The sequence below is a fragment of the Macrobrachium rosenbergii genome, chromosome 6, assembly GCF_040412425.1.
Source record: "Macrobrachium rosenbergii isolate ZJJX-2024 chromosome 6, ASM4041242v1, whole genome shotgun sequence".
In the NCBI taxonomy this organism is placed as follows: domain Eukaryota; kingdom Metazoa; phylum Arthropoda; class Malacostraca; order Decapoda; family Palaemonidae; genus Macrobrachium; species Macrobrachium rosenbergii.
The window spans coordinates 8,419,055-8,443,341 of record NC_089746.1 but is presented as its reverse complement, the minus strand read 5'-3'; the positions used below and the strand labels follow the sequence as shown (position 1 = coordinate 8,443,341).

Below are 24,287 nucleotides of genomic sequence, written 5' to 3'. Positions count from 1 at the left end.
GAAGAAGTGAATTAAGGCGAATCCTTTTGGCAATATGAGTTTACCTGAGTCACGCAACAGCTTATGGCCACTTGGCCAGTTCCTCGGAGTCTATGCGTTCAGTGCGAACAGCGGGAAGGCCTCGAGGAAGTTGGTCAGTGTTCCAGTATCCTGTGATAGGTCCGTAGCTATTTACGTCGCGTTAAATCTTTATCCGGACTTGTGTTTGTGATTCTCTTCTAACTTGGCAGGCAACGAATGCGCGAATTAACGTTTCAGATGTTAACCACAGCATCAGTTGCGTTAACAGTAGCATAATTATTGTGTTCCCAGTGGATTATTAAGTGTTTGACATGTATGAGTATTTATTTTTGACAAATTTACTTTATAAACAATTTTCACGCTTTATCCTTCGTCTCATTTTTGAAGTCTTAGAACTATATCTGACTGGTGAACACTTTACGTGGTTCGTTTTTCATGACACCTTCCAGACCGGGGAAATTTTTTGTACTAAGTAGAACTTCGTAATATTTTTGTCTTAATTTGAAACTGACATTTTCGTCTATCACTACTAATATTCCTAATTTAATATTTTATGTTTATACTTGCCTGTGCATGAATCATATCTTTTTATATTTTACTGTCCACTAGAAAATTTGAACATAGTGAAATCCTTAATATTTTCTTCTCTTTGTTTTTATTCCGGTGGCCTACGTTAGGCCGTATTTAAGTTGATGTCTGATGGGTCTCAGATACGATACGCATCCAGTTAGAATATGTAGTGTCACAGTGAATTTAAACAAAATATTTCTGTGGACTTTTGAAAGTGTCCAACTTTCACTTTTAGCCAGACGTCTTACGAATGTGGTTGAAAATGAAAGTCAAGTAGATACTTTGAGGCCCTTAGCAACATTCTCTGTACTGCATTCACATTATAGTGGGCTAATTTTTTTTTTTTATATTTTGGCTCTGCTTTTCTCGTCATTGTTATATTACACATTAATTAATTACTACGTTATTATTATTATTATTATTATTATTATTATTATTATTATTATTATTATGCAGACTTCTGTTCGCATCGTTACTGTTATGTCTTACTCGTACTAAAATGCATATGTGATTAGAGCTCTTTTGTGTGTGTGTGTGTGTATATATATATATATATATATATATATATATATATATATATATATATATATATATATATATATATACTGTATATAATCTTTAGCATTCCCATTTTTGCTACTAAGGGATAAGATATCTCATTACAAACCTCCTTGCTAATCTTCTTTTTAGCATGTATATTATATAGTAGATATTTATTACTTTTTGATCGCAAGTGTTACTTGTTACTTGTTGACGGCTTATCCAGTTTCCGCACCAGTGCTCACAATGCATATTCGACATTCACTGTTTCCTATACCATATCATAATTTGATTAGACGAAAAGGTTTTAAGTTTCTTTTTGAGAGACTTCAAATCCTCAATCTGCCTCAGCTCAAGAGGAAGCTTGTTATAATAGAACTGCGTATTCAAAGACTCTGGCGCCACAGAAGGATGAAAAACGCCGCTCTAACAATTTGAAATCATCTGTAACTAATCTCGTACCAGGTCGATTTACTGGTCGTATAATCTGTAATAGGTCCCTCAAATATCGAGGAGAGCAGGTCTTAACAACTTTATGGCCAAAACACATAACTTGAATATTATTCTGGCCTTCACCGGAAGCCAGTGCAAATTAATCAAGACAACACCTTTTATTAGTCTAGCGGCTCTGTTCATAATTTGCCACAGTTTCTTGATCTGTACATTGGGCGACTTATAGTACACCGAATTACAATACTCCAGACGGTTTATAACACAGTTGATGACAAGATTCATAACAGAGCTCTTACCTAGATATTCCCCTCACAAGGGCTATAGTCTTGAGATGATAGCCAGCAACTTTTACTATATTGTTAATTTGTGAACTGTCAAATTATGATCCAAATACACCCCGAGATCACGGACCCTATCAGCTGTGTGGACCCAATTTTCATTTATACACACTTGATTAACACCCAAACTCCTTAAGTTACTTTCCTTACCAACTATCATAATCTCAGTATTATTTTCATTCAATTTCAAGTGTTTCAAAGTCATCCATTTTGTTTAATATTCGACAGAACTTCATGTTATTTTCTATTTGTACCCTCAATATTTGTAACAATGAAATACAATTGCGTGTCATCCGCATACAACTTAAATTCTACTCCAAGATTATGTAGTATATTAGACAAGCTAATTGTATAGATGCAAAATAGTAAAGGCCAAGCACACCTCCCTGATGAACTCCTCTTGACAAGGGTCCATACGATGACAAGGCATTTCCAATCTGTACACAGTACGACCTATCTTTCAAATCGTCCTTCAAACGCTCGAGTGCATCATCTACGACCCCGATGGATTGGTGATCATCTAGGAGTAAATCATTGTACAATTGTGTCGAAAGCAGCGCTGAGATCCAAGAGCACCAAAACAGCACACTTATCCTCATCCATCATTTGCAATAAGTCATTTACCACTGAACATATAGTTGTCTCCGTGGAATATAATCGTCTGTATGCAGACTGGCAATCAGAAAAAACACCTGCACTACTTAGGTAGCCTAAGCCACTAGTTGTTCGAGGATCGAATATTCCATAATTTTAGATATAAACCATTCTCCTTGTTCACTATCTTCATTCTTGCAAAGACAGATCACTACGGTGTTTTTACTAAAGGTAACCCATTAATCGGGGTGGGTCAGAGCCAAAAACAACTTCGTCCGTAATTGCACTGTTTCACTCGGAGCAACGCAAAAAACGTCCGATCCGCACAAACTCTCAGACCTTCGAAACAGTACTTCGTTTGAAGTGGTAAATTCTTAGACTATAAAATACTCCTCACAAGCCTACATTCAAGCTTTGTTAGCATCACGCCTGCTCTTCTCACAAAATTCAACTTAAAGCGCAATCTGGTTATTTAAGCCTGTTTCACACTATTGATGCTACATTACTATACATTACTACAATTTATTTTTGGCATGTGAAGCATTGGCCTTTGTTACGTGTATATTTTTCCTATTTATTCTACGAGACCATACCACCTGCTTTTTAGTTTTCTGTAAAAGAAAACTATTGTGCCGGCTTTGTCTGTCCGTCCGCCCTCAGATCTCAAAAACTACTGAGGCTAGAAGACTGCAAATTGGTAAGTTGATCATCCACCCTCCAATCATCAAACATACCAAAGTGCAGCCCTCTAACCTCAGTAGTTTTTATTTTATTTAAGGTTAAAGTCAGCCATAATCGTGCTTTTGGCAACGCTATAGGACAGGTCACCACCAGACCGTGGCTGAAAGTTTCATGGGCCGCGGCTCATACAGCATTATACCGAGACCACAGAATGATAGATCTATTTTCGGTGGCCTTGATTACACGCTGTGCAGAAAATTCGATTGCGACAAAGAAACTTCGGCCCAATTTTTACTTACTTCTTCTTTTTTATTCTTGTTAGTTATGCTACATTGCATCTCTTCAGTTCGTGTCCTTTCAAAATTTTTAAAGCCTAAGATCTTTAGGTACTTGAGGAAGATATCTATACTTTAAATTTGTAAAGAAAACTTTAACTTCAGAGTCTCTGACTGCTAAGGAAATCTATGGGACTGAGAAAAGTTAGATAATCTGCTATGGTAATGACAACAGCTTCCATAGCCTTTACAAGTATAACGTGGCTGGGCCATACAGTTTTTTTATTTGTCACGCTACTTTCTTGCAAGAAAGTTGCCAAAAACTGATCGGTATTTGTGGTTCAAGTAATAGACTGAAATGAAGATTTACTGGGTTTGTAGATACTTCACTCTCAACTTTCATTTTCAGGTGGTGAAACATGAGTCACTTTGTCATCTACATTGTTGCAACAATCGGTGCTGTAGCACTGTGTAATGGAGCTTGTCCCGAAGTGAAACTCAAGGAAAATTTTTCTCCTGACAAGGTACTGTACGTTTAAACTATACCTAGCTTAAACATATTACTGCATTACACTTTCAGATGTTCATGCTCTTACAGTCATAAATACATTGAGTTTATAATGTACCATTATGTTTAAAGGCCATTTTTTGTGGCACTGCATACACTAAATTCTCCATGTTTGCAAACTGAATAATTAATTCACAGAAAACCTAACTTTAATTAAAAGGGCATTAGAACCACTTGGAATTTAATATTCATGTTTCCGGTTAAATTACCATCCCAACAGTGAAATGAGAATTAGGCAATCTGAAAATTACTGACGCTTAACTTTTCTACAACAGCAGGCATACATGTGACCCTTCTTTTTTCCAGTACCTTGGTAATTGGTATGAAATTCAGTCACAGCCAAGCATATTCCAAACTATAAAGTCTTGTTTGGCTAGTTCTTACAAAATGGTTGGCAAAGAGATACAAGTTTCCTCCAAAGGCCTTGACAGTTCAGGGTCACCTGCAACTACTACAGCTACCTTGTCTATTGACCCAAAAAACCCTGCTCATATGACTACAGATTTCGTTCCCGGAAGTAAGTTGCACATCGTATTTGATTGTGATCATTTGTAAAGGGGAAATCCTAGCACCAAATAGCTATACAGTACTGTATAAACTACAATTCTAAAATTCTTTTAGGTTTCACTGTGCACATGATCATATTAGGTAATCATTTTAATTAGGTCTAAAATCATTATTTTCTTGCTTTACCATTATTTCTGGTTTTTATTAAATGGAAAACTTAAAATGCGTACTGTAATTACTATTGGTAAGCATGGCATCCTAATTCGTTTTACATCAAATTTTGCCCTGAAATTGAAAATTTAGAGTATTTTTAATTACCATAATGAACGGTAGTAATTGTAAATTTCAAGCCATAATTGTAGAACATATTTTCATTAAGAATAAACTTTCTTAATTTTCATAGTATGTAAAGTGAACCAGTTACATTCAGCCAGATTAAGCTTTTCCTAAATTATATCTGGCTCTTTTTCTCTTGTATAGAATAAGCTGCACACAACATTAATAAATTTTCAACTACTTTCAGTTTCTCCCCCTTTTGACATTGTGGATACAGACTATGACACTTTCTCTTGTATCCATTCCTGTGTAAGCATAATGGGAATGAAAACTGAATTCGTCTTCATCTACTCTCGTAACCGAACCCTGAATCCAGAATCAGTAAAACACTGTCGGAGCATTTTTGAGGTTCGTTTATAGATTTACTGATTCATAAGTGTGATCTAACTTGAATTATTTCAAATATATCTATGAAACTGAAATAACTCATATTTATATTATCTAGTGAATAATGTAAAAAAAAATATGAAATTTTCTATTTGCATTGTAAAGCTGTAGCATCTTGCTCAAGAATTAATTTTTGCTTCAGTTTTAGCTTTTCTTTTCTATTTTCAGAGTTACGGCATAGATACTAGTCAGCTCGTCAATGTAGTACAAACTAACTGCCATGATCATTCAGATTTGTGACTCTTCAAATGATGATAGTTCAGTATAACAACTTCATCTGGGTTTACAACCCAAGCAGAATGACAGTGAAAATCAGTACCCAACCAAAATATCCAGAATGAATAAAATACTATATACAGAATAACTTTTTATTTTACCATTACACCCTAAGCACACAGTGCTATTCCATTACAAAGATACCACTTGAATTCACTAGGACAACCATCGTGTCACTTTCCCCATACCATGTCATGCAACGCTACAACTATATCCACAAAAATTCACCAAGACAAACCTGGCCATACTTATGAAAACAAAAGGAATAACTAGACCATTTTTAGAACTTTAAGTGTGACCAAGATCTAGCTCATATAAAGATCCCTTACACACACTAACAGGTATTAAAAAAAACCAGGTGTAGCTATACTTACAACTCCCCAGTAGCCCCTCAATCTATCTACATCACCACATCTTCAGAGATGACTGTTAACTTATAACAGTCTTCCTCTCGAGACATGTTTATATCAGCTGGATCTGAATGACTTAAGCAAGGATAAATTCATAAAGGCCTAGCTTTGAGAAAATATACATATGACAAATATAAAAGCAAAATAAAATCCAATGCTGGCTGGAATAGAGTCCCTTAAAATAATATTGTGATTATAAAATCTCTAATACAGTATTGTTAAAATTCCTATATACAATCTAGCAAATAAGCCATTTAAAGCCAATAAACAGCTAGATAAAGAGCGAAACATCTCCGAACAAGTCATAGCTTAATACAAAGAGAGGTAGTGGGATGCTAAAACTTGTCACAAGGAGGACTTGCGATAGTGTCTAGATTAATTAACAAGTTAACACTTTCAACTGCCTCTCAAGTTTCCGCTTCATGCCTAGCCTCTGATTATGCAGCAATGTCTAATACTGTAACAAGAAAAAAGTCTAAAACAATGAAAATTTTCTTTATCATATGAGTTAAATACTGTATAGTACAAATCCATTAACTTAAGCTTTTTGACAAGTTAGTTTCATATCTAATTTAAAAAGTACAATGATAATTTTTATTAATTTCATAAAATCATAAGGGTACCTTAAATCCTAACAAAGTTGTTTTTGATTTGTACAAACCAGAGTAATCATCATAAACAACACTGGCAGTTACATCTGCTGGTTGAGGGTAGCCGCACTGAAGCAACCACTCCATCCTGTTTCAAATTCTAATCTTGAAAATGACTTTCAAATGGCAGTCTAATTTGCTGGTTGTCTCAGGAACCTTAGGGATCACTCCATTAGCTTGAACAAGTTGTTACTATTTGGAACCTAGGCTGCTGGCAAATTCTGCAAAATAATAAATTTATACCACACACTGACTCTTCCATCTAATAACCACTAGTAAATCAGCTCTGCGTCTTCAAAGAGGTTACCTCAATTTGTTGGACATTATTACATACAGAAACTGTATATCCTCCACGTTATGAGAAACCAGCTTCATTATCACAAAGACAGAAAATAAACTTGCTTTGAACTGTTAACATCTGATCAACATCATTATCATCTTTGCAACAAAGGGATTTCTTTTGTCATAACAGATGAAAATATACTATTTCAAAGAAAGCTTACCAACACTAGGGAGGTTGCATAGTTTTCTCAAGTGTCCAAGAAAAACTGTCATTCCATTTTACATGACAAAAATGAGCTTACCCAGTTATAAGAAAATTCATCAGCCAACATTACAAGTGTCCAAAATTTTGGCAGATCACTTAGGTTTCAAACAGACGAACTTTCAGAGTGAAAACAGTAAAAATCAAGAAACCAAGACAAACTTGATATCACATGAAATTTGGCACCACAGTCTTAGCTTCAACAAATGCTCTTGTCACTACATACAAGACAGAAACCCTCCGAGTCTGGAAAACTCTAAGACATCATTAGTATTCTCTTCACCATCTTGAAAAATTTCACCTCTTAATATCACAAGGGTAAAACACTACCAGCGTCCCCCAAAAATACTTATTCCTCAATATACAGTAAAAGCCCCGCATTTGCGGTCTCACTATTCACGGACTCACGTATTCACAGATTTCTTTGTGGAATGTATCTACCCATTATTTGTGGAAAATTTGCCCATTCGCAGTATTTTTCACTGAGAAATATTCACTAATTACCGTATTTTCATATTTTCATGACTAAATGCACTTTGTATGATAAAACTTAAAATGCTCAGGTATAAGCATTTTCAGAGGGTTTTTTTGTGTTTAAACTATCAAAGTAGGCAGTTCTGTTTTTTTGTGTTTAAACTATCAAAATAGGCAGTTCTAAGTGTTTTTAGAGGGATTTTAAGTATTCGCAGATTTTAGCTATTCGCAGGGGGGTGCAGTACGCATCCACGCGAATACAGAATAACAGGAATAACAAACTTTTGAACGTCATTAAGTTCTCAATACTATTGTGAATGTACAAATTCTTTTCAGTCAATCTGACTAATAAATCAGAAAAAAATGTTCTGTAAATGGATAAAATGTGAGTTTTGCTATAGGAATTATATTTCCTTGCAGAGTAAGTTCTATATCAAAAGATCTTTCTCACCTATTCACCCATATACCAAGTCCCTATTCACCCATATACCAAGTCAATTGCTACTAAACCCTTACAGATTCTGATGATGTCATTTACAAACATGCTAATGTCACCCAATAAGATTCCAGTGTCAGCACAAGTCAATGGTCAAAAACTTTAACTTGTCACTTTGACCACCTAGTATTTATCTTTCTTCTTTTGCAATTTTATGAAAATCCATTAAATTACAAGTACTTTGCTCCAAATTAACACCAAAGCCATCATTACACAGTAATGTGAAAAATAATTCTACAACCACAAAGGAAAAATATTGCTATGCTCATAAGAAGTCGTGTGCCTTGGCACAGATGAATTTTAGGACCCCTAGAATTTCAAAGGTTAATAGACATGTTAACATTATTGTTATTATCACTATGTAAAATAAAAAATAATTCTGCCGTATAGATTTATTAAAATCTACAGGGAGACTTCAAAAGCAGGCACTCAGATGTCTCAGCAGTGATTTTAACATATCTGGAGAAAAGGCTATTTTGAACTTTATTCTTCAACTCAGTCACAAGTTACAATAAGCAGGAATTTGTAACAACAAAAAGGATTATTGAACATTTATTTGATGCTTACAACCAACGACCCACAGTCACAAGAACAAAAGCAAATTAAGGGTAGTCATAAAAATCTCCATTAGTCCACATACTAATTCCTTGCACAATAGGATTTCTACAAGCAACTTATCCAAATTTTTGAAAAGTCAAAGCGAGCATCTTTATCTTGCATTTGTTGCTTAAGTTGGTTACTTGTAGTTTTGATGCATTTAGTGTAAAATTTTTCCATAAAGTTGCATGGTTATTTTATTGATTTTTGGGGGTCTGACCATATTTGCAACAGTTCCTGCATTGCAAGAGTATCAAAGCGTGTCGCTTGATTTCCTTAAATTTTGTCTAAATATTCTGACTAACAGAGAGCTACAGTTTAAGAACAATAACCCACACTACAGACCACCAAAGGTCTTATACCAACATAAACTGTATTCCTTGTGCCTCAATGGTAGTAATTTTGTTGATATCAGACTCAGCATTGGGAGCAGAGATTGACCTAAGATTTTCACTCTGATTAACCATATCAGCAACCCAAATTCTACATGTAAGGAGGCATTCCATCTAATCTCACCATCTTCATGGAAAGAAATATCAAAATCACATTCAGTTCTGTCCAAGTTTCAGTAAGAAAAGGTCAGTTTGGATAGACAAAAAGAGGTAAATGAGTTTGCTAAAGAGGCCAGAAAGTTCAGTATAGAGAAACCACATAGGAGGAAAATACAAAATCTGGTCTAGATTGTTTATCTCTGAAGCCCATCAACAAACAGGGTGTACTCCTGGAAAGGGGCAATCGTCTTGAACTTTGGGTGGGAGATGACCCTTTTGCAGGCAGTTTTTGCCAGAATATATAGAATCATAACCTTATGAGGAACCAAGCTGGTCCTCTCCACAAGTGAAAGTCAATGATGACATTTCAGTAGATGTATGGCACCTTGTCTCTGGAAGAAGCACAGGAAAGGAAGAAAGGGTAAAGTAAAGAATTCAAATCTTGGCAGTAGGAGGAAAATAACAGTCACTGAATTACATGATCTGATGACTACTAATTTTAATCTAAAAAATATAAGAAGAGGTGGATTGATGGGTGTTACAAAAGTAGCTATAGCACAACCTATAGAAGCGAGAGACAGACAGACCAACGGACTAGAGATGCCACCTTGCAGTAGAAAGAAAATCACTTGATTACTTAATTGGAAATTTGGGACTTGACTGTGGATGGACAAAGGCAGGCATGTGGTAGGACAAGGACAGGATGTACTGTAGTCCAGAGTGACCAAGGAACAGTCTGCCGTTGAAACCAAATGCAAAACGGAAGGGTTTCCATTTATGTAGCAAAAATATCACTGTGCCAATAATGAAGTAGAAAGTCTATTTTCTTACATAACATTTAAAAAAGGATAATTTGACAGTATGTAACATATATTGTCAATAACCTATTTTCAAAACAAAGACAATGCAAAATGAAGACACAGATACTCCGTAAAAATTCAGCATATACGAATAGCCGTAGCAAAGAAACCAGAATATGGTATGAAGAAAACATGCAAAAGCTTCTCTTATAATTAGTGCAATATACACCAACATACAAATATTGCTCTACTGTATACCATACAAAATAAGCTAGTGATAAAGAAATTCTTAAGCATCAATATTTTAGTAGATTTACACCACTTTAAGCGCAGTTTAAAACCATCTGTCAATAAAGATTTTAATGAATAAGATCAATGCAATATAAAACACTGTTCAATCTAATGTCAGCGTTAAAACCCTAATCAAATGTAACATCATACAAACAATTTCAAACATGGAAGTATCACCAGTGAACTATAAACACACTCTCCAAACCTATATCCTCTCCCTACAGCTGCACTTACCTACATAGTCCAGATTAAAGTTTAAAGGATGATTTATTATATTACAACATATTACTTTTACCACAAATCCAACAGATTGTCAACCAAAGCAAAGATTAAGTATTCTTTCCCCAGAAAAGTTTAACAGCAATGGCAAAAATCCTTAATTAATTTCAACACTTTTAAAAGTGTGATGCATTTTTTTTCCTCTCATGAAAAGAACATGATAAAAACTAATGCATTAATTACTTATTGCTATTTCTATAAAATGGAGAACAAGTCATGACAGGCAGCAATTCAATTATCCCTACAGAATAAAGATACAACTTTTACAGCTAAGTGTAATACCATATTCTGACAGCCAAGCTAAATTAACGAAGCAAGATAGCAAGTAACAATCACGTTGCTAGGTCTATACATTTTCTAAAACACAAAAAACCCTAGTACTAAGTGCTACATGGAAAACATGCAAATGACAAATCTTTCAGAAAAAATATTAAATTTTTTCCAAAACACAAGTAACAAAAAACTGGATTCAAAATTCAAGGGCAACTTTTCAAAAAGTTAATTAATTTCATCACTAAGAAGCTAAAATAGCACCTTACCTCAGGGTGTTATTATAACTGAAATTTAGTTAAAGAACAGAAAATTATAAAACAGTCAGTATTCCAAGGTAGAGAGACCAGTCTCACATGCACTCCAAGGGTTCTTGGAAATGACACCACAGAAAATTAGAAATAAAATCTTTCTATATTCCATCAAAGCTGCTTCTGCTTATCAAAGAAGACACATCATTTGAGTTTAAACTACCAATGTTGTTAACAGGTACATCACAACAGAGTTAAATGACCAAAGAAAATAAGGCTATCTGGCTCACACCACCATCCACAGAGGAGAACCCCCAATGCCCTCCTTCAACTCTTGGCATGATTTGTATGAGAGATATTACATCCAAGACATTCATAACCCCTCCTTTTAATGTTAAAAGAATTTCTGCTAAATTACAAAATTATTTTAAGAGATATGATAAACTAAACCATGTTAAACTTGTAATTTTTGCTTCTGCTTCATACACAAAGAGTTTAGCATCTTTGTTGGGACATTCTAGGCCACAATATTTTGATCTCTCCTTGAATGATTTGCTTTATACCCCTGGATGCATTAGAGCTATTTTATGATGAATGGTATGAATAAAAATTAGTTTTAAAGTACATTTTTTAGTCTTTTTCATCTTTCTCAGATTTAAAGAGAATCTGTCCTTGTTGGCCATTAAGGATAAAGGTCAGCCATCTCTCAAGTACTATCAAGTTGAGGCGTATAGCCTATGTGGGCACTAGATGGGACTTATCGGACTTAATCCACTATTTCAGCAAATCCACACTGGGATTGACAGTCATATCTTTATGCTATAACTTTGCTCTAGTCTTGAGGAGCTTGACAGGCCTCCTTACATATCCTTCAGCAAAACCTTTCTCCAAGGCCTAGCAATCTAAAGTGCATTCGTTCTGACCCTAGCCACATCAAAACGAGCAAGTGAAATTACATGCCTTGTCAGATATCATTACCCACACAAAAAATTGGTCCTCTACCACACTTTCCTTTGCCAACGCCTTGTGACAAAGACCTAACATGTGGGCCCATGCAACATTACAATTCGTTCACTATTCTGGTTCTGACTTTAACATCAGAGTGACTCCCTACTATGACCCATGAAAACCATCAGACTACCTCCAGAGACCCTCCTCCCCAAAAATTGTTTCTGAGCACAGGATTAAATAATCCTGGTCTCAAGAAATACTGTATGCCTGATATTCAAATAAGCTACTTCCAGGCAATATTCAGGAGTATCCTAGGAGGACATATCACATATCAAAACCAAATACACTCATCAATCTCCACCTCTGTGGCCTTCAAGCATGTGAAAATTAACAGCCACCCACAGGGCAGCTATATGAAGAAGCCACTCCACTTTTCACAGTTCTACATCTGAGATGTCATTCACAGATATCTAGGCATTTCATAATTTTATAGCTTTTTAATGACCATTAGCTCAGAAAACTAGTATATATATGTATAGATAACATCTTCACATGGCTAGACTAAGATTCAAAATCAATTGATTTTCTAAAAATTCTAACTGAAGAAAGCATTTCCACTTAAAAAATAGTAAAAATTCAGGGACAAATCTGGGATTTTCAAATAATTTTAACTGAAGAAAGCATTTTCACTTAAAAAATAATAAAATTCAAGGACAAATCTCGGACAACAGAAAATGAAATAACACCAACAAAAATGTACAGTACTCTTTGTAAACTCAGAGCTGTTACAATAAATCTTTGTTATTTAAATAAAATGAGAAAACCAAACCAAATGATAGTAAAATGAACAGTAAAGTACTGTAATAAGAAGTAAGGCAATACAACAACAAAAAATATTCTAGAGAAATTAAGAAAGTTTCATGGGAAATTAGGAGCTAAGGACCAAAAAGCATCAAAAGGGTTAACCATCAAAACCATAATTTTTTAAAATTTTCGTTATACAGTTTACTTATGTGCTATTATAGATTAATTGTGTTAAGGAAACCAGGTGACTACAAATCAAGTAAAAACTCCTTGTTAGTAAGTAAATATGGCTTTGGTCAAACCAAGTAAGTGCATGCAAAAGAAAAGAAAAAGCATGCAAAAGAAAAGATATGGAGTACCTGGTCCTTATATAAACAGCACTATGTCCTTACTCTTAGCATTCTGGAAAATTGTATCTATAGTACTGAAAACCTCAGCAGCTGGGCGAGAAGCATCAACAGCACAGTGCAGACCTGCAAAAGAAAAAAAAAAAAAGACCAACAAGGTTTCAGTTGTTGAATACTCTAATTCTCACAGTACACAAATGCAGAGAAAAAGATGAATAACTTTTCATCTATCTTGCAACTTTGGCCACATCATTCGGTTATTTCTCAAAAACCATTCCAGTACAGGAACAGTCTCATCTCCCAAAGAATATCACACAAGAACGCATCTCATCTCCTAGAGAATATCACATGCTTCCGACACTTGGAACAAAAGATCATTAATACTATATACATGAGCTAATATAAAGGACAATGCAATAAATAATATTGACAAAATTTATACTGTATTTTAAAGCTAACTGCTTTACAATTACTTAATTTTTGAAAATTTTGATGCTCATCTTTTCCAGTATGTTAATGCTTCAATAACTTTTCACATTTAGCACACTGGTAGGGATAGAAAATATATGCTGCTTGGACTGCATGACAATCCAGAAGACCTTATCCTTCTAAATGGATTAAGAAAATACAGTATAGTATAGATGATTTTCATCTTACTACATTTTGTTTAACAGTATATTCCAAGGTTATGTTTCAGAAATACACCTCAACAGGGTGACCTTTAATGGGGCTGTGGCTAGGTTATACTATTGAAAAGTCTGTTCTATGATAAAATTTGTCTAACTTGCACCCAAAATTCCTTTCTCCTCCCAAGGTCATAATCTTATCTCACACTTTACCCCAAGCTCCCATGCATTACACTCAAAAAGTAACAAGCTTAGAAAACAGCAAGCTATTGTTCTGCAGTATAGTCATTTCTCCCTCTCATCCCTAGAAGTTTGGCTAATGAATGTGTCTTTTGTCTCACTATGCAATAATATTTCATAGCAAGTTCTGTAAAAAATATAATTACCACTCATAAGTTGCCATTAATACTTGTTTTATGTTCTATAAAGATACAGTAATACCCTTAATACACCGCTGTTAATATGTAGGGTAAATCATTTACTGTTAATATGTAGTGTACATCATTTAACACACTGACAAATTTCTGTATTCTCATGTATCTCATTAGACTATATCCTGTTAATTCATTCTAGGTTTTAATAAAATCTCCTTACCATGTATTTCACTTTTAAAACTCTGCAGAACATGAACACAGTAAGAGAAAGAAATTATGAAAATCAATAAGTTACGCACAAAAAAGTAAACCAAAAAACACTGCATAACACAAGCATTTGTTGAAGGATGGAGAATTGGTAAACTGGTTGTAGGTGATGCTAGAACATGCACTAAGCCTTTACTATCAGACTGCTGATTTTGTTATTTTGATAAGATTTATCATCATAGTGCACAGTCCTTGTATATGTTTATATATAAATAATGATCACTAGCATTTTTTTTATTTTCTTGGAATGCCTACTTTATTTGAGGTTCTATTATCAACTGATATTTTAATATTATCTTATTAGGTTAAATACACTTATAAATGCGCAATTTTAAGCACATCATATGTACATAAGCATACAGGTTTAAATAAAATGTACATTTTATCTATGTATTCTGCCTATGCTATTTCATTTTTAACTGATGTTACAAACATTTTTTTTTTATCATTACTGGCCTATGAGAGTTAAGAATGTTTATTCAGTGCAGTGGTCATGTTTCCTTCTCACCATTCTAGTACTGCTGTGTACACAACTTAAAAAGAACATTTTAGAGAGAGAGAGAGAGAGAGAGAGAGAGAGAGAGAGAGAGAGAGAGAGAGAGAGAGAGAGAGAGAGAGAGAGAGAGAGAGAGAGATAAGACAAATGCACATACACAAGCACACACCATACAAACAGGGGCCAGCAGGTTTTAATAAAATGCCCATCTCATTTCTTTATATCTAGTTCTTTCTCAATATTTATGATACTAAAGAGCTTGTTATACAAACAAACAATGCACACCCACACATCTATCCTCCAACTAATGCTGAGTGAGTACAGCAATGTCAGTAATGCTTCTCGCTCAGAGCAAGGTCATTTTGTAGTAGATTCCACTGTACTGGAGTTTGCTATACTGAGTTCTTAGTGTATATCAATGGCACAAGTTAAATACAGACAAGAACACACCATTAGTAAAGAAAGTACTGTGTATTAAAAACTAAAATTAAACGAATCTATCCCATTACACAGTATTACAGTACCTCGCCTCTTTTGTCGCTCAGATTTGTTGGTACGGCCTCTCCCATACCTAGTATCTTCTTTAAAAGACAATGTTGAAAAGAACTTTACCATCAACCACAATCTCAATACATAATTAGTTAAAAAGACAATTTATAGTCTATCGAAATGTAATATGACAACTAAAGTTCAACGAATGCAGAAAAATTCTACCTGAATAAAACCACAATCCTTTTTTGTAATTACATGAAAAACTTCCAAATGTATATCTAAGTTATTATAACATGTACCACTTAACTGATATGTGTTATTAGACCTATGATAAGCACTCAAGTGATTCCAGACAAAATCCCATTTACCACTGTCATTATGAACTCTTTATTATGTAAACCTTTAAAAGGTAAAAAAGAAAACTTACATAAATCAAAATATTCACTTTGCAGCATATCAATACATACATGAAATTCCCCCTATAAGAATAAAGTTTACTATCCATTATATTTTTAAAATTTCAAATTTTTGGGTTAAATTGCAAAGATGCAAAGACTAATAATGATTTCCTCTTAAGAAAAGGAGAACATATTATGTTCTCCTTTTCTTAAGAGGAAATCACTGAGCTAAAATCCTATATACAGCGATACATCAAAATACATGAAACATTACTTCAGAAAAGAAAAACCATACCTTTTCTGGCATAATAATCAACAAGAGGTGCCGTTTGCTTGTGGTAAGCTGCAAGCCGTCTCATCAGGGTTTCGGGATTATCATCGGACCTCCTAATCAAAGGTTCACCAGTTACCTGACAAAAGATAAGACATAGCAAATCAAATACAAAATAATTAGATATAATATATATAATAATAAAGATCTGAAAACGCAACCCTCAATGCCAAAATTTAACAAGTCAGAAAGACAAATAAGTAGTGACTGATATCAGGGCACTGTGGGCCTTGTGTTAGCCCAATGGGGTGCTATGCAAACTTTCTGCTACTCATTCCTTACCTTAACATGGCTAAGCCAACTCAGCCTTAAAAATCAGAGTCTATTTTCCACTTGCAGAACACTACATCTCTACAACACTTACTCACAAATATCTCAACACATTGGCAAAGTCAGAACTAAAAGGGATTCTGCCACTATTTTGGGATGCTGGGTATACAACAAAATCACTAGAATTTATATTGTAGGACCCAAACTATTGTCTACTGTCTACAAACCATACAAAAACTCTTGCTATGAATGTTTATGCAATCATTCAGAACCCAACCCTGTCTTCAGATAATAAAAAAGGCATTAGAAACTTGCAAAAAACTTCAGTGGTCTAGTGCAAGAGGCAATACATTACAAGTTCACTGTAAACTCAGGAGTTGGAAAGCCTGCAATAATGTGATGGCATACTCAACATGGTTCCAGTAACACCTAAATTATTTTAAACATCGTTAAATAAACACTGTTAAATAAATAGCTATACAACACATTTACATAACGTAATATCTAATACTGTATGAAACTAATACTGTACTGTACATTTCCCTGACTAAAGTAACATTATAACAAAGCACCAGATATTACGGAAATTTTTTTTAATAAATTTCAAAGACCTATAAAATCATAAGTAAATTTACAACAATAAAAATGACAAGCATTGCAAATTACAATTCTCGAGATGCTTGTAAATTTAAATCAGCATGTAAATAAAATACTTAAAGGAATAGTTTCCTATATTTTACTGCTCCAAACCATCATATGCAATAACTTTTCTACAATAGTCCATCATGAAAAAAATGGTAAAAACTTACATCATCTGTCATTGGTGTTTTAGGGGGATAAAATTCCTCATGATATGAACGACCAGAAGTAGGGTGAAACAGCCTGCCAGTAATCCTCCTAACTAAAAGGCTGTCCTCAATACTGAATTCTACCACTGAATCAAGCTTCTGATTTCTACTGTCAAGCATATCATCCAGCTGTAAATGACAAGATATTATGTTAACAAAATGTGACAGTATCAAATACTTATTCTAAAAACATTCCCAATGAATCTGCATCTTGTTTCTCTCTCCTTCTATCAAATGGGTGTGGATAAGGGGGTTAGTGTACAGTACACATTATTTAAGAAATGTTTACAAGATAAAAGGAAGTGCTAATGCACTTTGTAATGAATTATGAACTAAAGGAGCATTCACATCAAAAATAAAATTCATCTTCATTACACATACAAAAACCAACCATTGTTTTACAAACACCTGACCTTAAGACAGCCTTATTACATCACACATGTTTAATATTTCAAACATGATTTGCAAGGGCTGGCAAATGAGACACCAAATTGGGGGACACCTCCCTTGCTTGAACTTCCACTAGTTATTCAACAAGATGAAGTGAATATACTCCTGATAATGCAAAGGTTTGTAAACTCACACTGGCTCATAGTCACAGCCCTACAGAGTTAGGATTATTCTATCAAGAGCAACTTCTTTTGGAGCATGCTCAGTCTCTGCTGCTGTCTGCAAGGCTGGAATAATGATCCTGCCTACTGGTGGAAATGGCAATGCCCAAATTGCTAGGAAAGAGTGCTGGCCATGCACCTCTGCCTGTTTCGCCATCTAGGAAAAAGGATCAACGACAGTTCGGTTTGCTGGTGGAATACCCCTAACTATGGACTGTATCATTATAGACTGTGGCAGTGGATGAGGTAAGGGCACTAGGATCACATCGATTATTTGCCTCAGGTGCTGCTGCATCAGGCATTTCAACAAAGATTCCAGCATGATATACAGATATCCTCTGAAGTCACAGGATCAGGAGTGACTGCATGCTGCCAACTTGGCTGGCAAGGGGACATGGCTATACCTGACCACTCTACTCAACCTTGTCTAAATTTAGTTAGTTATAAATGATTTGTTTAACCAGACCTCTGAACTCTTTTAGGATTTACCTTGTCTAAAAAAAAAAGGCACACTTCTTTCACAAAGAAGCAGACTTAAGACAACCCGGACACCTCCATTCCTGTCTCACTAAGCTTATACGACCTCCTCACATGGAAAAGCATCCCCTGAGCAGGAGACCAATCCTGGTATGTCTGCCAGATGAGGTAGGGGAGACCTACCACACAACAGATATGGGTCCCTACCAAAGTTGAACATGAATACTTGCCAAACCCTGACCTCTACACTGCAGCATCGTAACAAACAACCAATAAAGTAAAACAGCAAATTTTAAAGCTATTTCCCTTTTTCAAAGCTACATAGGATGTTCCTGGTTCCAGATGGAATTATTCATTGAAAAAGTGTCAACAAGTAGTAATTTACTGCAAATTGGGGAGCAACATTCCCCTAATTGCAAACCTCACTCTTCATTCTGACGAAAGACCTCAGAGTTGTATATCTAGGAAAAATGCATCCTGGTTTAAATTTGCTTAATTTTATACCTTGTTAACAAAGTGGCTGTTACAAAGTAAAAAAAAGTAATCACAAACGTCAATTACCACATAAAGATAATTTACCCTTTAATTCCTAAAACAAAGATGCAGCTCTGAAGTGGAGCAACATAAATCTATTAAAAGTATAATTCCCGCAAATATGCCTACCTGCTACCACCGACCCTGTTAAGAAACTTCAACAGATCAAGCTGTTGCCAAAGCTACTCCTGTATAAAGGCACAAGTTTGTATTCTCATAGGAACACACAGTGATACTGATGATTACATGAATGACAAAGGTGATCCTTGAAGAAAGTTCAATTAAGCCTCCAAATCTTGGAAACCGTATACAGTACACCAGACATGCAAAAAGCAAGGCAATTAGCTGCTGGAAACTCAGGGATCCAAAAGCACCCACGTAGAGCTACCATTCTCCTGCAGCTTTTCTTTTGTATGTTAAACAAAAGACTGATATATCTGGGATTTTGCAAACACAAAACTTAGAGCTATAGTATAAGCAACAGGTTTATGCTAAAACAAGGGTTTGTAAATATACAACTGCATACTGATATTAATTTGCCTTACTTAAATATTTTTGCAACTGCCTAACAATCAATTCTACCAATTGTTAATGCGCTCTCATTTATAACAAACTTTATGTTCAAGCTCAAGTGAGAACTCATTCTTTTAAAATTTTCCATACAAGATCCTAAAAACACAAAATTACTATTGTAGTCTCTTTTACAGAATAACCAGAAAATAAAAAATATTGCAAACTGTACCTTTTCAGCCTGGACAACTGTTCTTGGAAATCCATCAAGGATGAATCCATTTTTACATTCAGGTTTGTTTAAATTACTCTCAATCATCCCCACTACTAATTCATCACTAACAAGCTTTCCTGGGGAAAAAATAAACTTGTTACTACATTAAAAACATTTTTAAACAACTAATATCAATGTACATTTACATCAACTTCAAATATGCCTTTATTGGCAAATCGATAAAAAAATTTGCCTTAGAAAAAATGGTGAAAGATCTTGCACTCCACTTTTTCACCTTGCCTTGAGGGAAGGTGAAATTGCTGAATTACTTATTTCTAAATGAATTTGGTAATTCTATTCATAAATACCTTCACTTTCATCATCATCATGATGCTAGATAGTTTTTCCCTGTCCGCACTGAAGAACTTAGAATAAAATCTTTTTCCAGCCATACTTCATTGAGACATTTTCTTTTCAGAACTGTTTTTTTCATCTCACATTCAATTCCAAAGTAAATTAATTGTTAAAAGAGAAGAAACATGCTATTTCATATACTGTACACTAGTTGACAGTTGTTATTTTCAGAATGTATTTAAGGAATTTTTTATTTTCTAGTCTGCAGTCCAAATCAATACAGTAATTAGTTTTGACTTGTATAAAATGGAAACATGACCTGTGATTTTTATCATAAGAATTATACATATAAAAATCAATAAAACAACTGTTTTGCTGGATGCAGTTACGGAGGGGCCTTGAAAACCATACAGCACATGCTGGCAACTTCAAATTATAGTACTATATACTCCTTGCAAACATGCCTGTATTGTACAATATACAGTAAATGGAAATTGTATGAATCCCTAAATTATTTGATTCATAGCAGATCTTCCCCCTTAAGCTGTCATGTACTGTACTTAACATGCCAAATGTAATAATACTAAGGAAAACTTTAAGAGCAATGCACATACCTGCATCCATAATTTCTTTAAGCTGCTGTCCTAGATCAGAGCCTGATGCTACCTCAGCACGAAGTAAATCACCTGTAGCTAAATGGCAAACACAGTAGCGATCTTTCAGCCTGGGGGCCTGTAAGAATAAAAAGGAATTTCTTATATACACTAATTCAAAACACAAGAAAACAAATTATTCAAAATACTCTTAGATACAGAATACTTAAACAGCTCATTTATTTTTCTGCAGGACTTTATTTTCTAGGTTGGCCATTGCCAAATTTTACATTAAAAATCTGTATAGAGAAAAATGGCTTTACACCCAGAAAAAGCTAATATTTGTATCCAAAGAACTTTGACAAATTAAAGCTGAAGCTGACAATTGCCCCTAATGTTAACAAATCATTCAAACTCTTGATATTATCTGAATAAAAATCACTGAATATTCATTCTGAACTTCCCAGGTAGCATACTGTATTGTGGAAGGTGTTGAATCTAACAAGAACCACTAAATGAAATTCTTCATGCCCACTACCTGTGTATATTTCCACAAGTTAGACAAACTAAGCTATGAAATAATTTGAGTTACTTATATCGGTAGAACTAAGTTATGGGTACAAGGCGGGTAATTAGCGAGAAATGGCAGTTTCTTATAGTATTTTGTATGCTTATTAACAATTTAACGTTAATTTTTGGCGGTCGGCTGTAATTAACTTACAATTTACCTTTGAACTCTACCCTACGGTAAGAGGGATCCCGATGGGAATCTGGGGTTTCGATACGCGATCTTCACGAGACAGAGCACCGGTACGTCTGTTTCGAACGGTTCATATCCCGTCTGGCAAGTGCAATAACTTGTTAATGTATGGGTAACTCCCAACACTCACCCAACCCCCGGGCCAGTACTAAACACGGCGAAGGGACATTCCATTTGGCCGACAACAAACAAATGCACCGCCAGTGTCAGAAGCCCTAAAAGTCTTGAAAAAAACAGTTTCCAAGGTACTGCACTTGCCGGACGGGATATGAACCGTTCGAAACAGACGTAGCCGTGCTCTGTCTTGTGAAGATCACGTTAGGAAACCCCTTGTTGGATGGACTTCAGGGGACAATTACAGGTTAATTACAGCCGACCGCCAAAAAATAACGTTGAATTGTAAATAAGCAACCAAAATACTTTAAGAAACTGCCATTTCTCGCTAAATACCCGCGGTGTCTCTATTACTTAGAAATACCCTTATATCAATACTGTATAAAGGAGATTTTGTGGCAATTGCTGTAAGCTAATGGAAAAAATTTAAATAACAGCGGAATGATCATCTCAGCATACGTAAGGCATGACCTATCCCTAATTCCATAACCAAGATTTCTACAGAGGATACTGTACTTGATTACAGTGAAGAAAGGTGTTTCAAGAAGAGGTAGGTTAGACTACAGCATGTAGGCTATGGGCTAGAACTTTGAATATCTTACATGATGAAATGATTAGCTTAAATAAGCTTATGGATGATGAAGACAACTTTATTCAAAGTATGTCCGGTAAGACGACTGAGCCACTTTATGGGAATCAATGAATCCCATCGTAAACCTCTGAGATTACGGTAGGCTAAGACAGAGAATATAGAAAACAGAATTTAAGCTAAAGGCCAAGCACTGGGACCTATGAGATCATTCAGCGCTGAAAGGGAAATTGACAGCAAGAAGGTATGCAAGGTGTGACAGGAGGAAAGCCCTCACAGCTGCACTATGAATCAATTGTTAGGAGAGGCTGGAAAGTGGGATAAGATGGAAGGAAGAGAATATGCATGGAGGTAGACTAGCCTACAGTAAAGGGAATGAAAGAGGTTGCAGCTAGGGGCCGAAGGAACGCTGCAAAGAACCTTAAGTAATGCCTACTGTGCACCATGTGCGGTGCACTGGCGGTACTAACCCCCTTACGGAAAGAAGGATAATGAGGCAGAGAATAGGCTAGAGGATACAGCAATACTTTTGACAATTCAAAACTTAGAAAAAATATTTAAACCAGTAACGATTATATTGTCCTTAGGCCATATTACTGTAATTTTGGAGATAACGTAGGCTGGGCAAAGGTCAGCCTACCTACCGGTATCCCACAGGGTCTACCCTCATCACCGGTAGATTCAGATTCATTAGGCCATACCTGTGTCCCTTTACCAGAACCCGGCGGCCCCAGTAAAACAGCATTTATGCCTGTTGAAGAAGGAGCGGCCGGCTCCGGTGATGGCGCTGGTTCAGTAGGAGGCATGACGGTGGGTGAACAAATATTCACTGAAGACTGCTATTTAAAATAGCGACGATAGCAGACACACTGCGATTGACTGATTGTGAAGCCATCACAAGACTTGAGTTGCAAGTTAAGTATGCATACAATTCGAAATATTACGTAATACCATTAGAATTTCAAATATGGCCTGCCGTTAGAAAACAGAATGAGTCGTCCACTCGTCACAAATATCAAACCGTTCTTTATACTTAAGCACACTAATGAGGTAAGAAAATGCTCTGTATCCATTCCTAAAATGAAAAGCAATAGTGAAATCAGTGGAAACTATTTGCTAGACTCGAGTTTTCATGGACATATCGCTCCCTTCTGTTTTTCGTCACATTATTGCTTGAGCGCCTTTGGCACAGTTTTGTAAACAAGCATCACAACAGCTGATTCAGACAAAGATTTCCGCAGGAACGCCGATAGTTGGGGTGCTTGTTACCCAAAAGGAAGAACATTGGTCGGTTTGCAAAAACTTTATCTTATGTCACTAATTAAGCATAATTATGTCCATACATTATTTTGTTTCGTGAGGAGATTCGGAAGTACATAATAATAAAAATCAAGCAAGAAGAATTAGCGTTGTTTAGTATAGTCATAGAGAACCGTATAGTCAAGTTCACGCCATCATGATTAATCTGAGACTGAATTATCACTCAGCAATCATATCCTGTATTTCAACTTTTGCCACACTGGACGATATTTTCTCCTTTACTAATTTTTTTTTGCAGAGTTCCCTGTTCCCTCCTTATCCTCCATAAATATTCTAAGAGAATAAATTTCCATCTATTTGTGCAATGCTGCATTTGATCATGGCGTCAAGTTACATCCCTCGAGCTCAGTTTGTTTGCTTGTTGGTTCTGGCGGTTTCCAACCACAGAACCATGAAAATATCCATTCTTTCAAGAAAAAATTATAGTATATTCCAGTTTATGTAATAAATCTATATCGAATTAAATGTAATTAAAACAAAATGGCTTTTTTTTCTTTTGCCCTCTGTTGGGAATTTCCTCTTTTTTATAATAAAATCCAACATTTCTACAAATATTCTGGAAATTCAAAATACTTACTTCCTTGAGGGAGATCGCATACTTCATAAAAAACAGACTGTTTTTTCGCAGTTTTATAGTTTGTTCTTGTCTTGACTTTTAATATTTTCACAGAAATCACCTATCCTCGTTTAAAATCGCACTCATGTTGTTCAGGCGTCTTTTCTCCTTGGCATAATATTGAATGCCATTTAATTAAACAACGGATTTTCAGTCATTTCTTCAGATCACTTTTCTGCAACAGCGATGTCACATATTTTCTTCAAGCAGTGTCGAATTTAGTTTATGATTTGAAGAAGGGTCCTTCCACTATTTACAGCCACTATGTCAGCTGTCATCTTCTTCATCCCTT

The 24,287-nt window shown here is 35.3% G+C and overlaps 2 protein-coding genes across 9 annotated transcripts; one reads left to right on the top strand and one right to left on the bottom strand.

The window, feature by feature from the left end:
• Positions 1 to 5,634, top strand: LOC136839150 (apolipoprotein D-like). Of its 3 annotated transcripts, none has more exons than XM_067104831.1 (5): positions 1 to 133; positions 3,882 to 3,996; positions 4,347 to 4,557; positions 5,071 to 5,231; positions 5,439 to 5,634. In XM_067104831.1, exons 2-5 carry the CDS (start codon positions 3,892 to 3,894, stop codon positions 5,508 to 5,510), a joined length of 549 nt encoding a protein of 182 aa, XP_066960932.1. In that variant the 5' UTR covers positions 1 to 133; positions 3,882 to 3,891; the 3' UTR covers positions 5,511 to 5,634. The 3 variants fall into 3 exon arrangements, with proteins under 3 accessions (XP_066960932.1, XP_066960931.1, XP_066960933.1); XM_067104830.1 differs by having other exon boundaries at positions 52 to 159; XM_067104832.1 differs by lacking the exon at positions 1 to 133 and adding an exon at positions 233 to 334.
• On the bottom strand, positions 5,625 to 24,275 carry Ak2 (Adenylate kinase 2). Of its 6 annotated transcripts, none has more exons than XM_067104824.1 (8): positions 22,761 to 23,183; positions 20,618 to 20,735; positions 19,668 to 19,786; positions 17,265 to 17,432; positions 16,150 to 16,264; positions 15,489 to 15,545; positions 13,214 to 13,327; positions 5,625 to 6,827 (listed from the first exon to the last, which is right to left on the bottom strand). In XM_067104824.1, exons 1-7 carry the CDS (start codon positions 22,863 to 22,865, stop codon positions 13,221 to 13,223), a joined length of 789 nt encoding a protein of 262 aa, XP_066960925.1. In that variant the 5' UTR covers positions 22,866 to 23,183; the 3' UTR covers positions 5,625 to 6,827; positions 13,214 to 13,220. The 6 variants fall into 6 exon arrangements, with proteins under 6 accessions (XP_066960925.1, XP_066960924.1, XP_066960930.1 ...); XM_067104823.1 differs by having other exon boundaries at positions 13,247 to 13,327; positions 22,761 to 23,154; XM_067104829.1 differs by lacking the exons at positions 15,489 to 15,545; positions 22,761 to 23,183 and adding an exon at positions 23,957 to 24,275.
• Between the last annotated feature and the right edge of the window lie 12 nt (positions 24,276 to 24,287).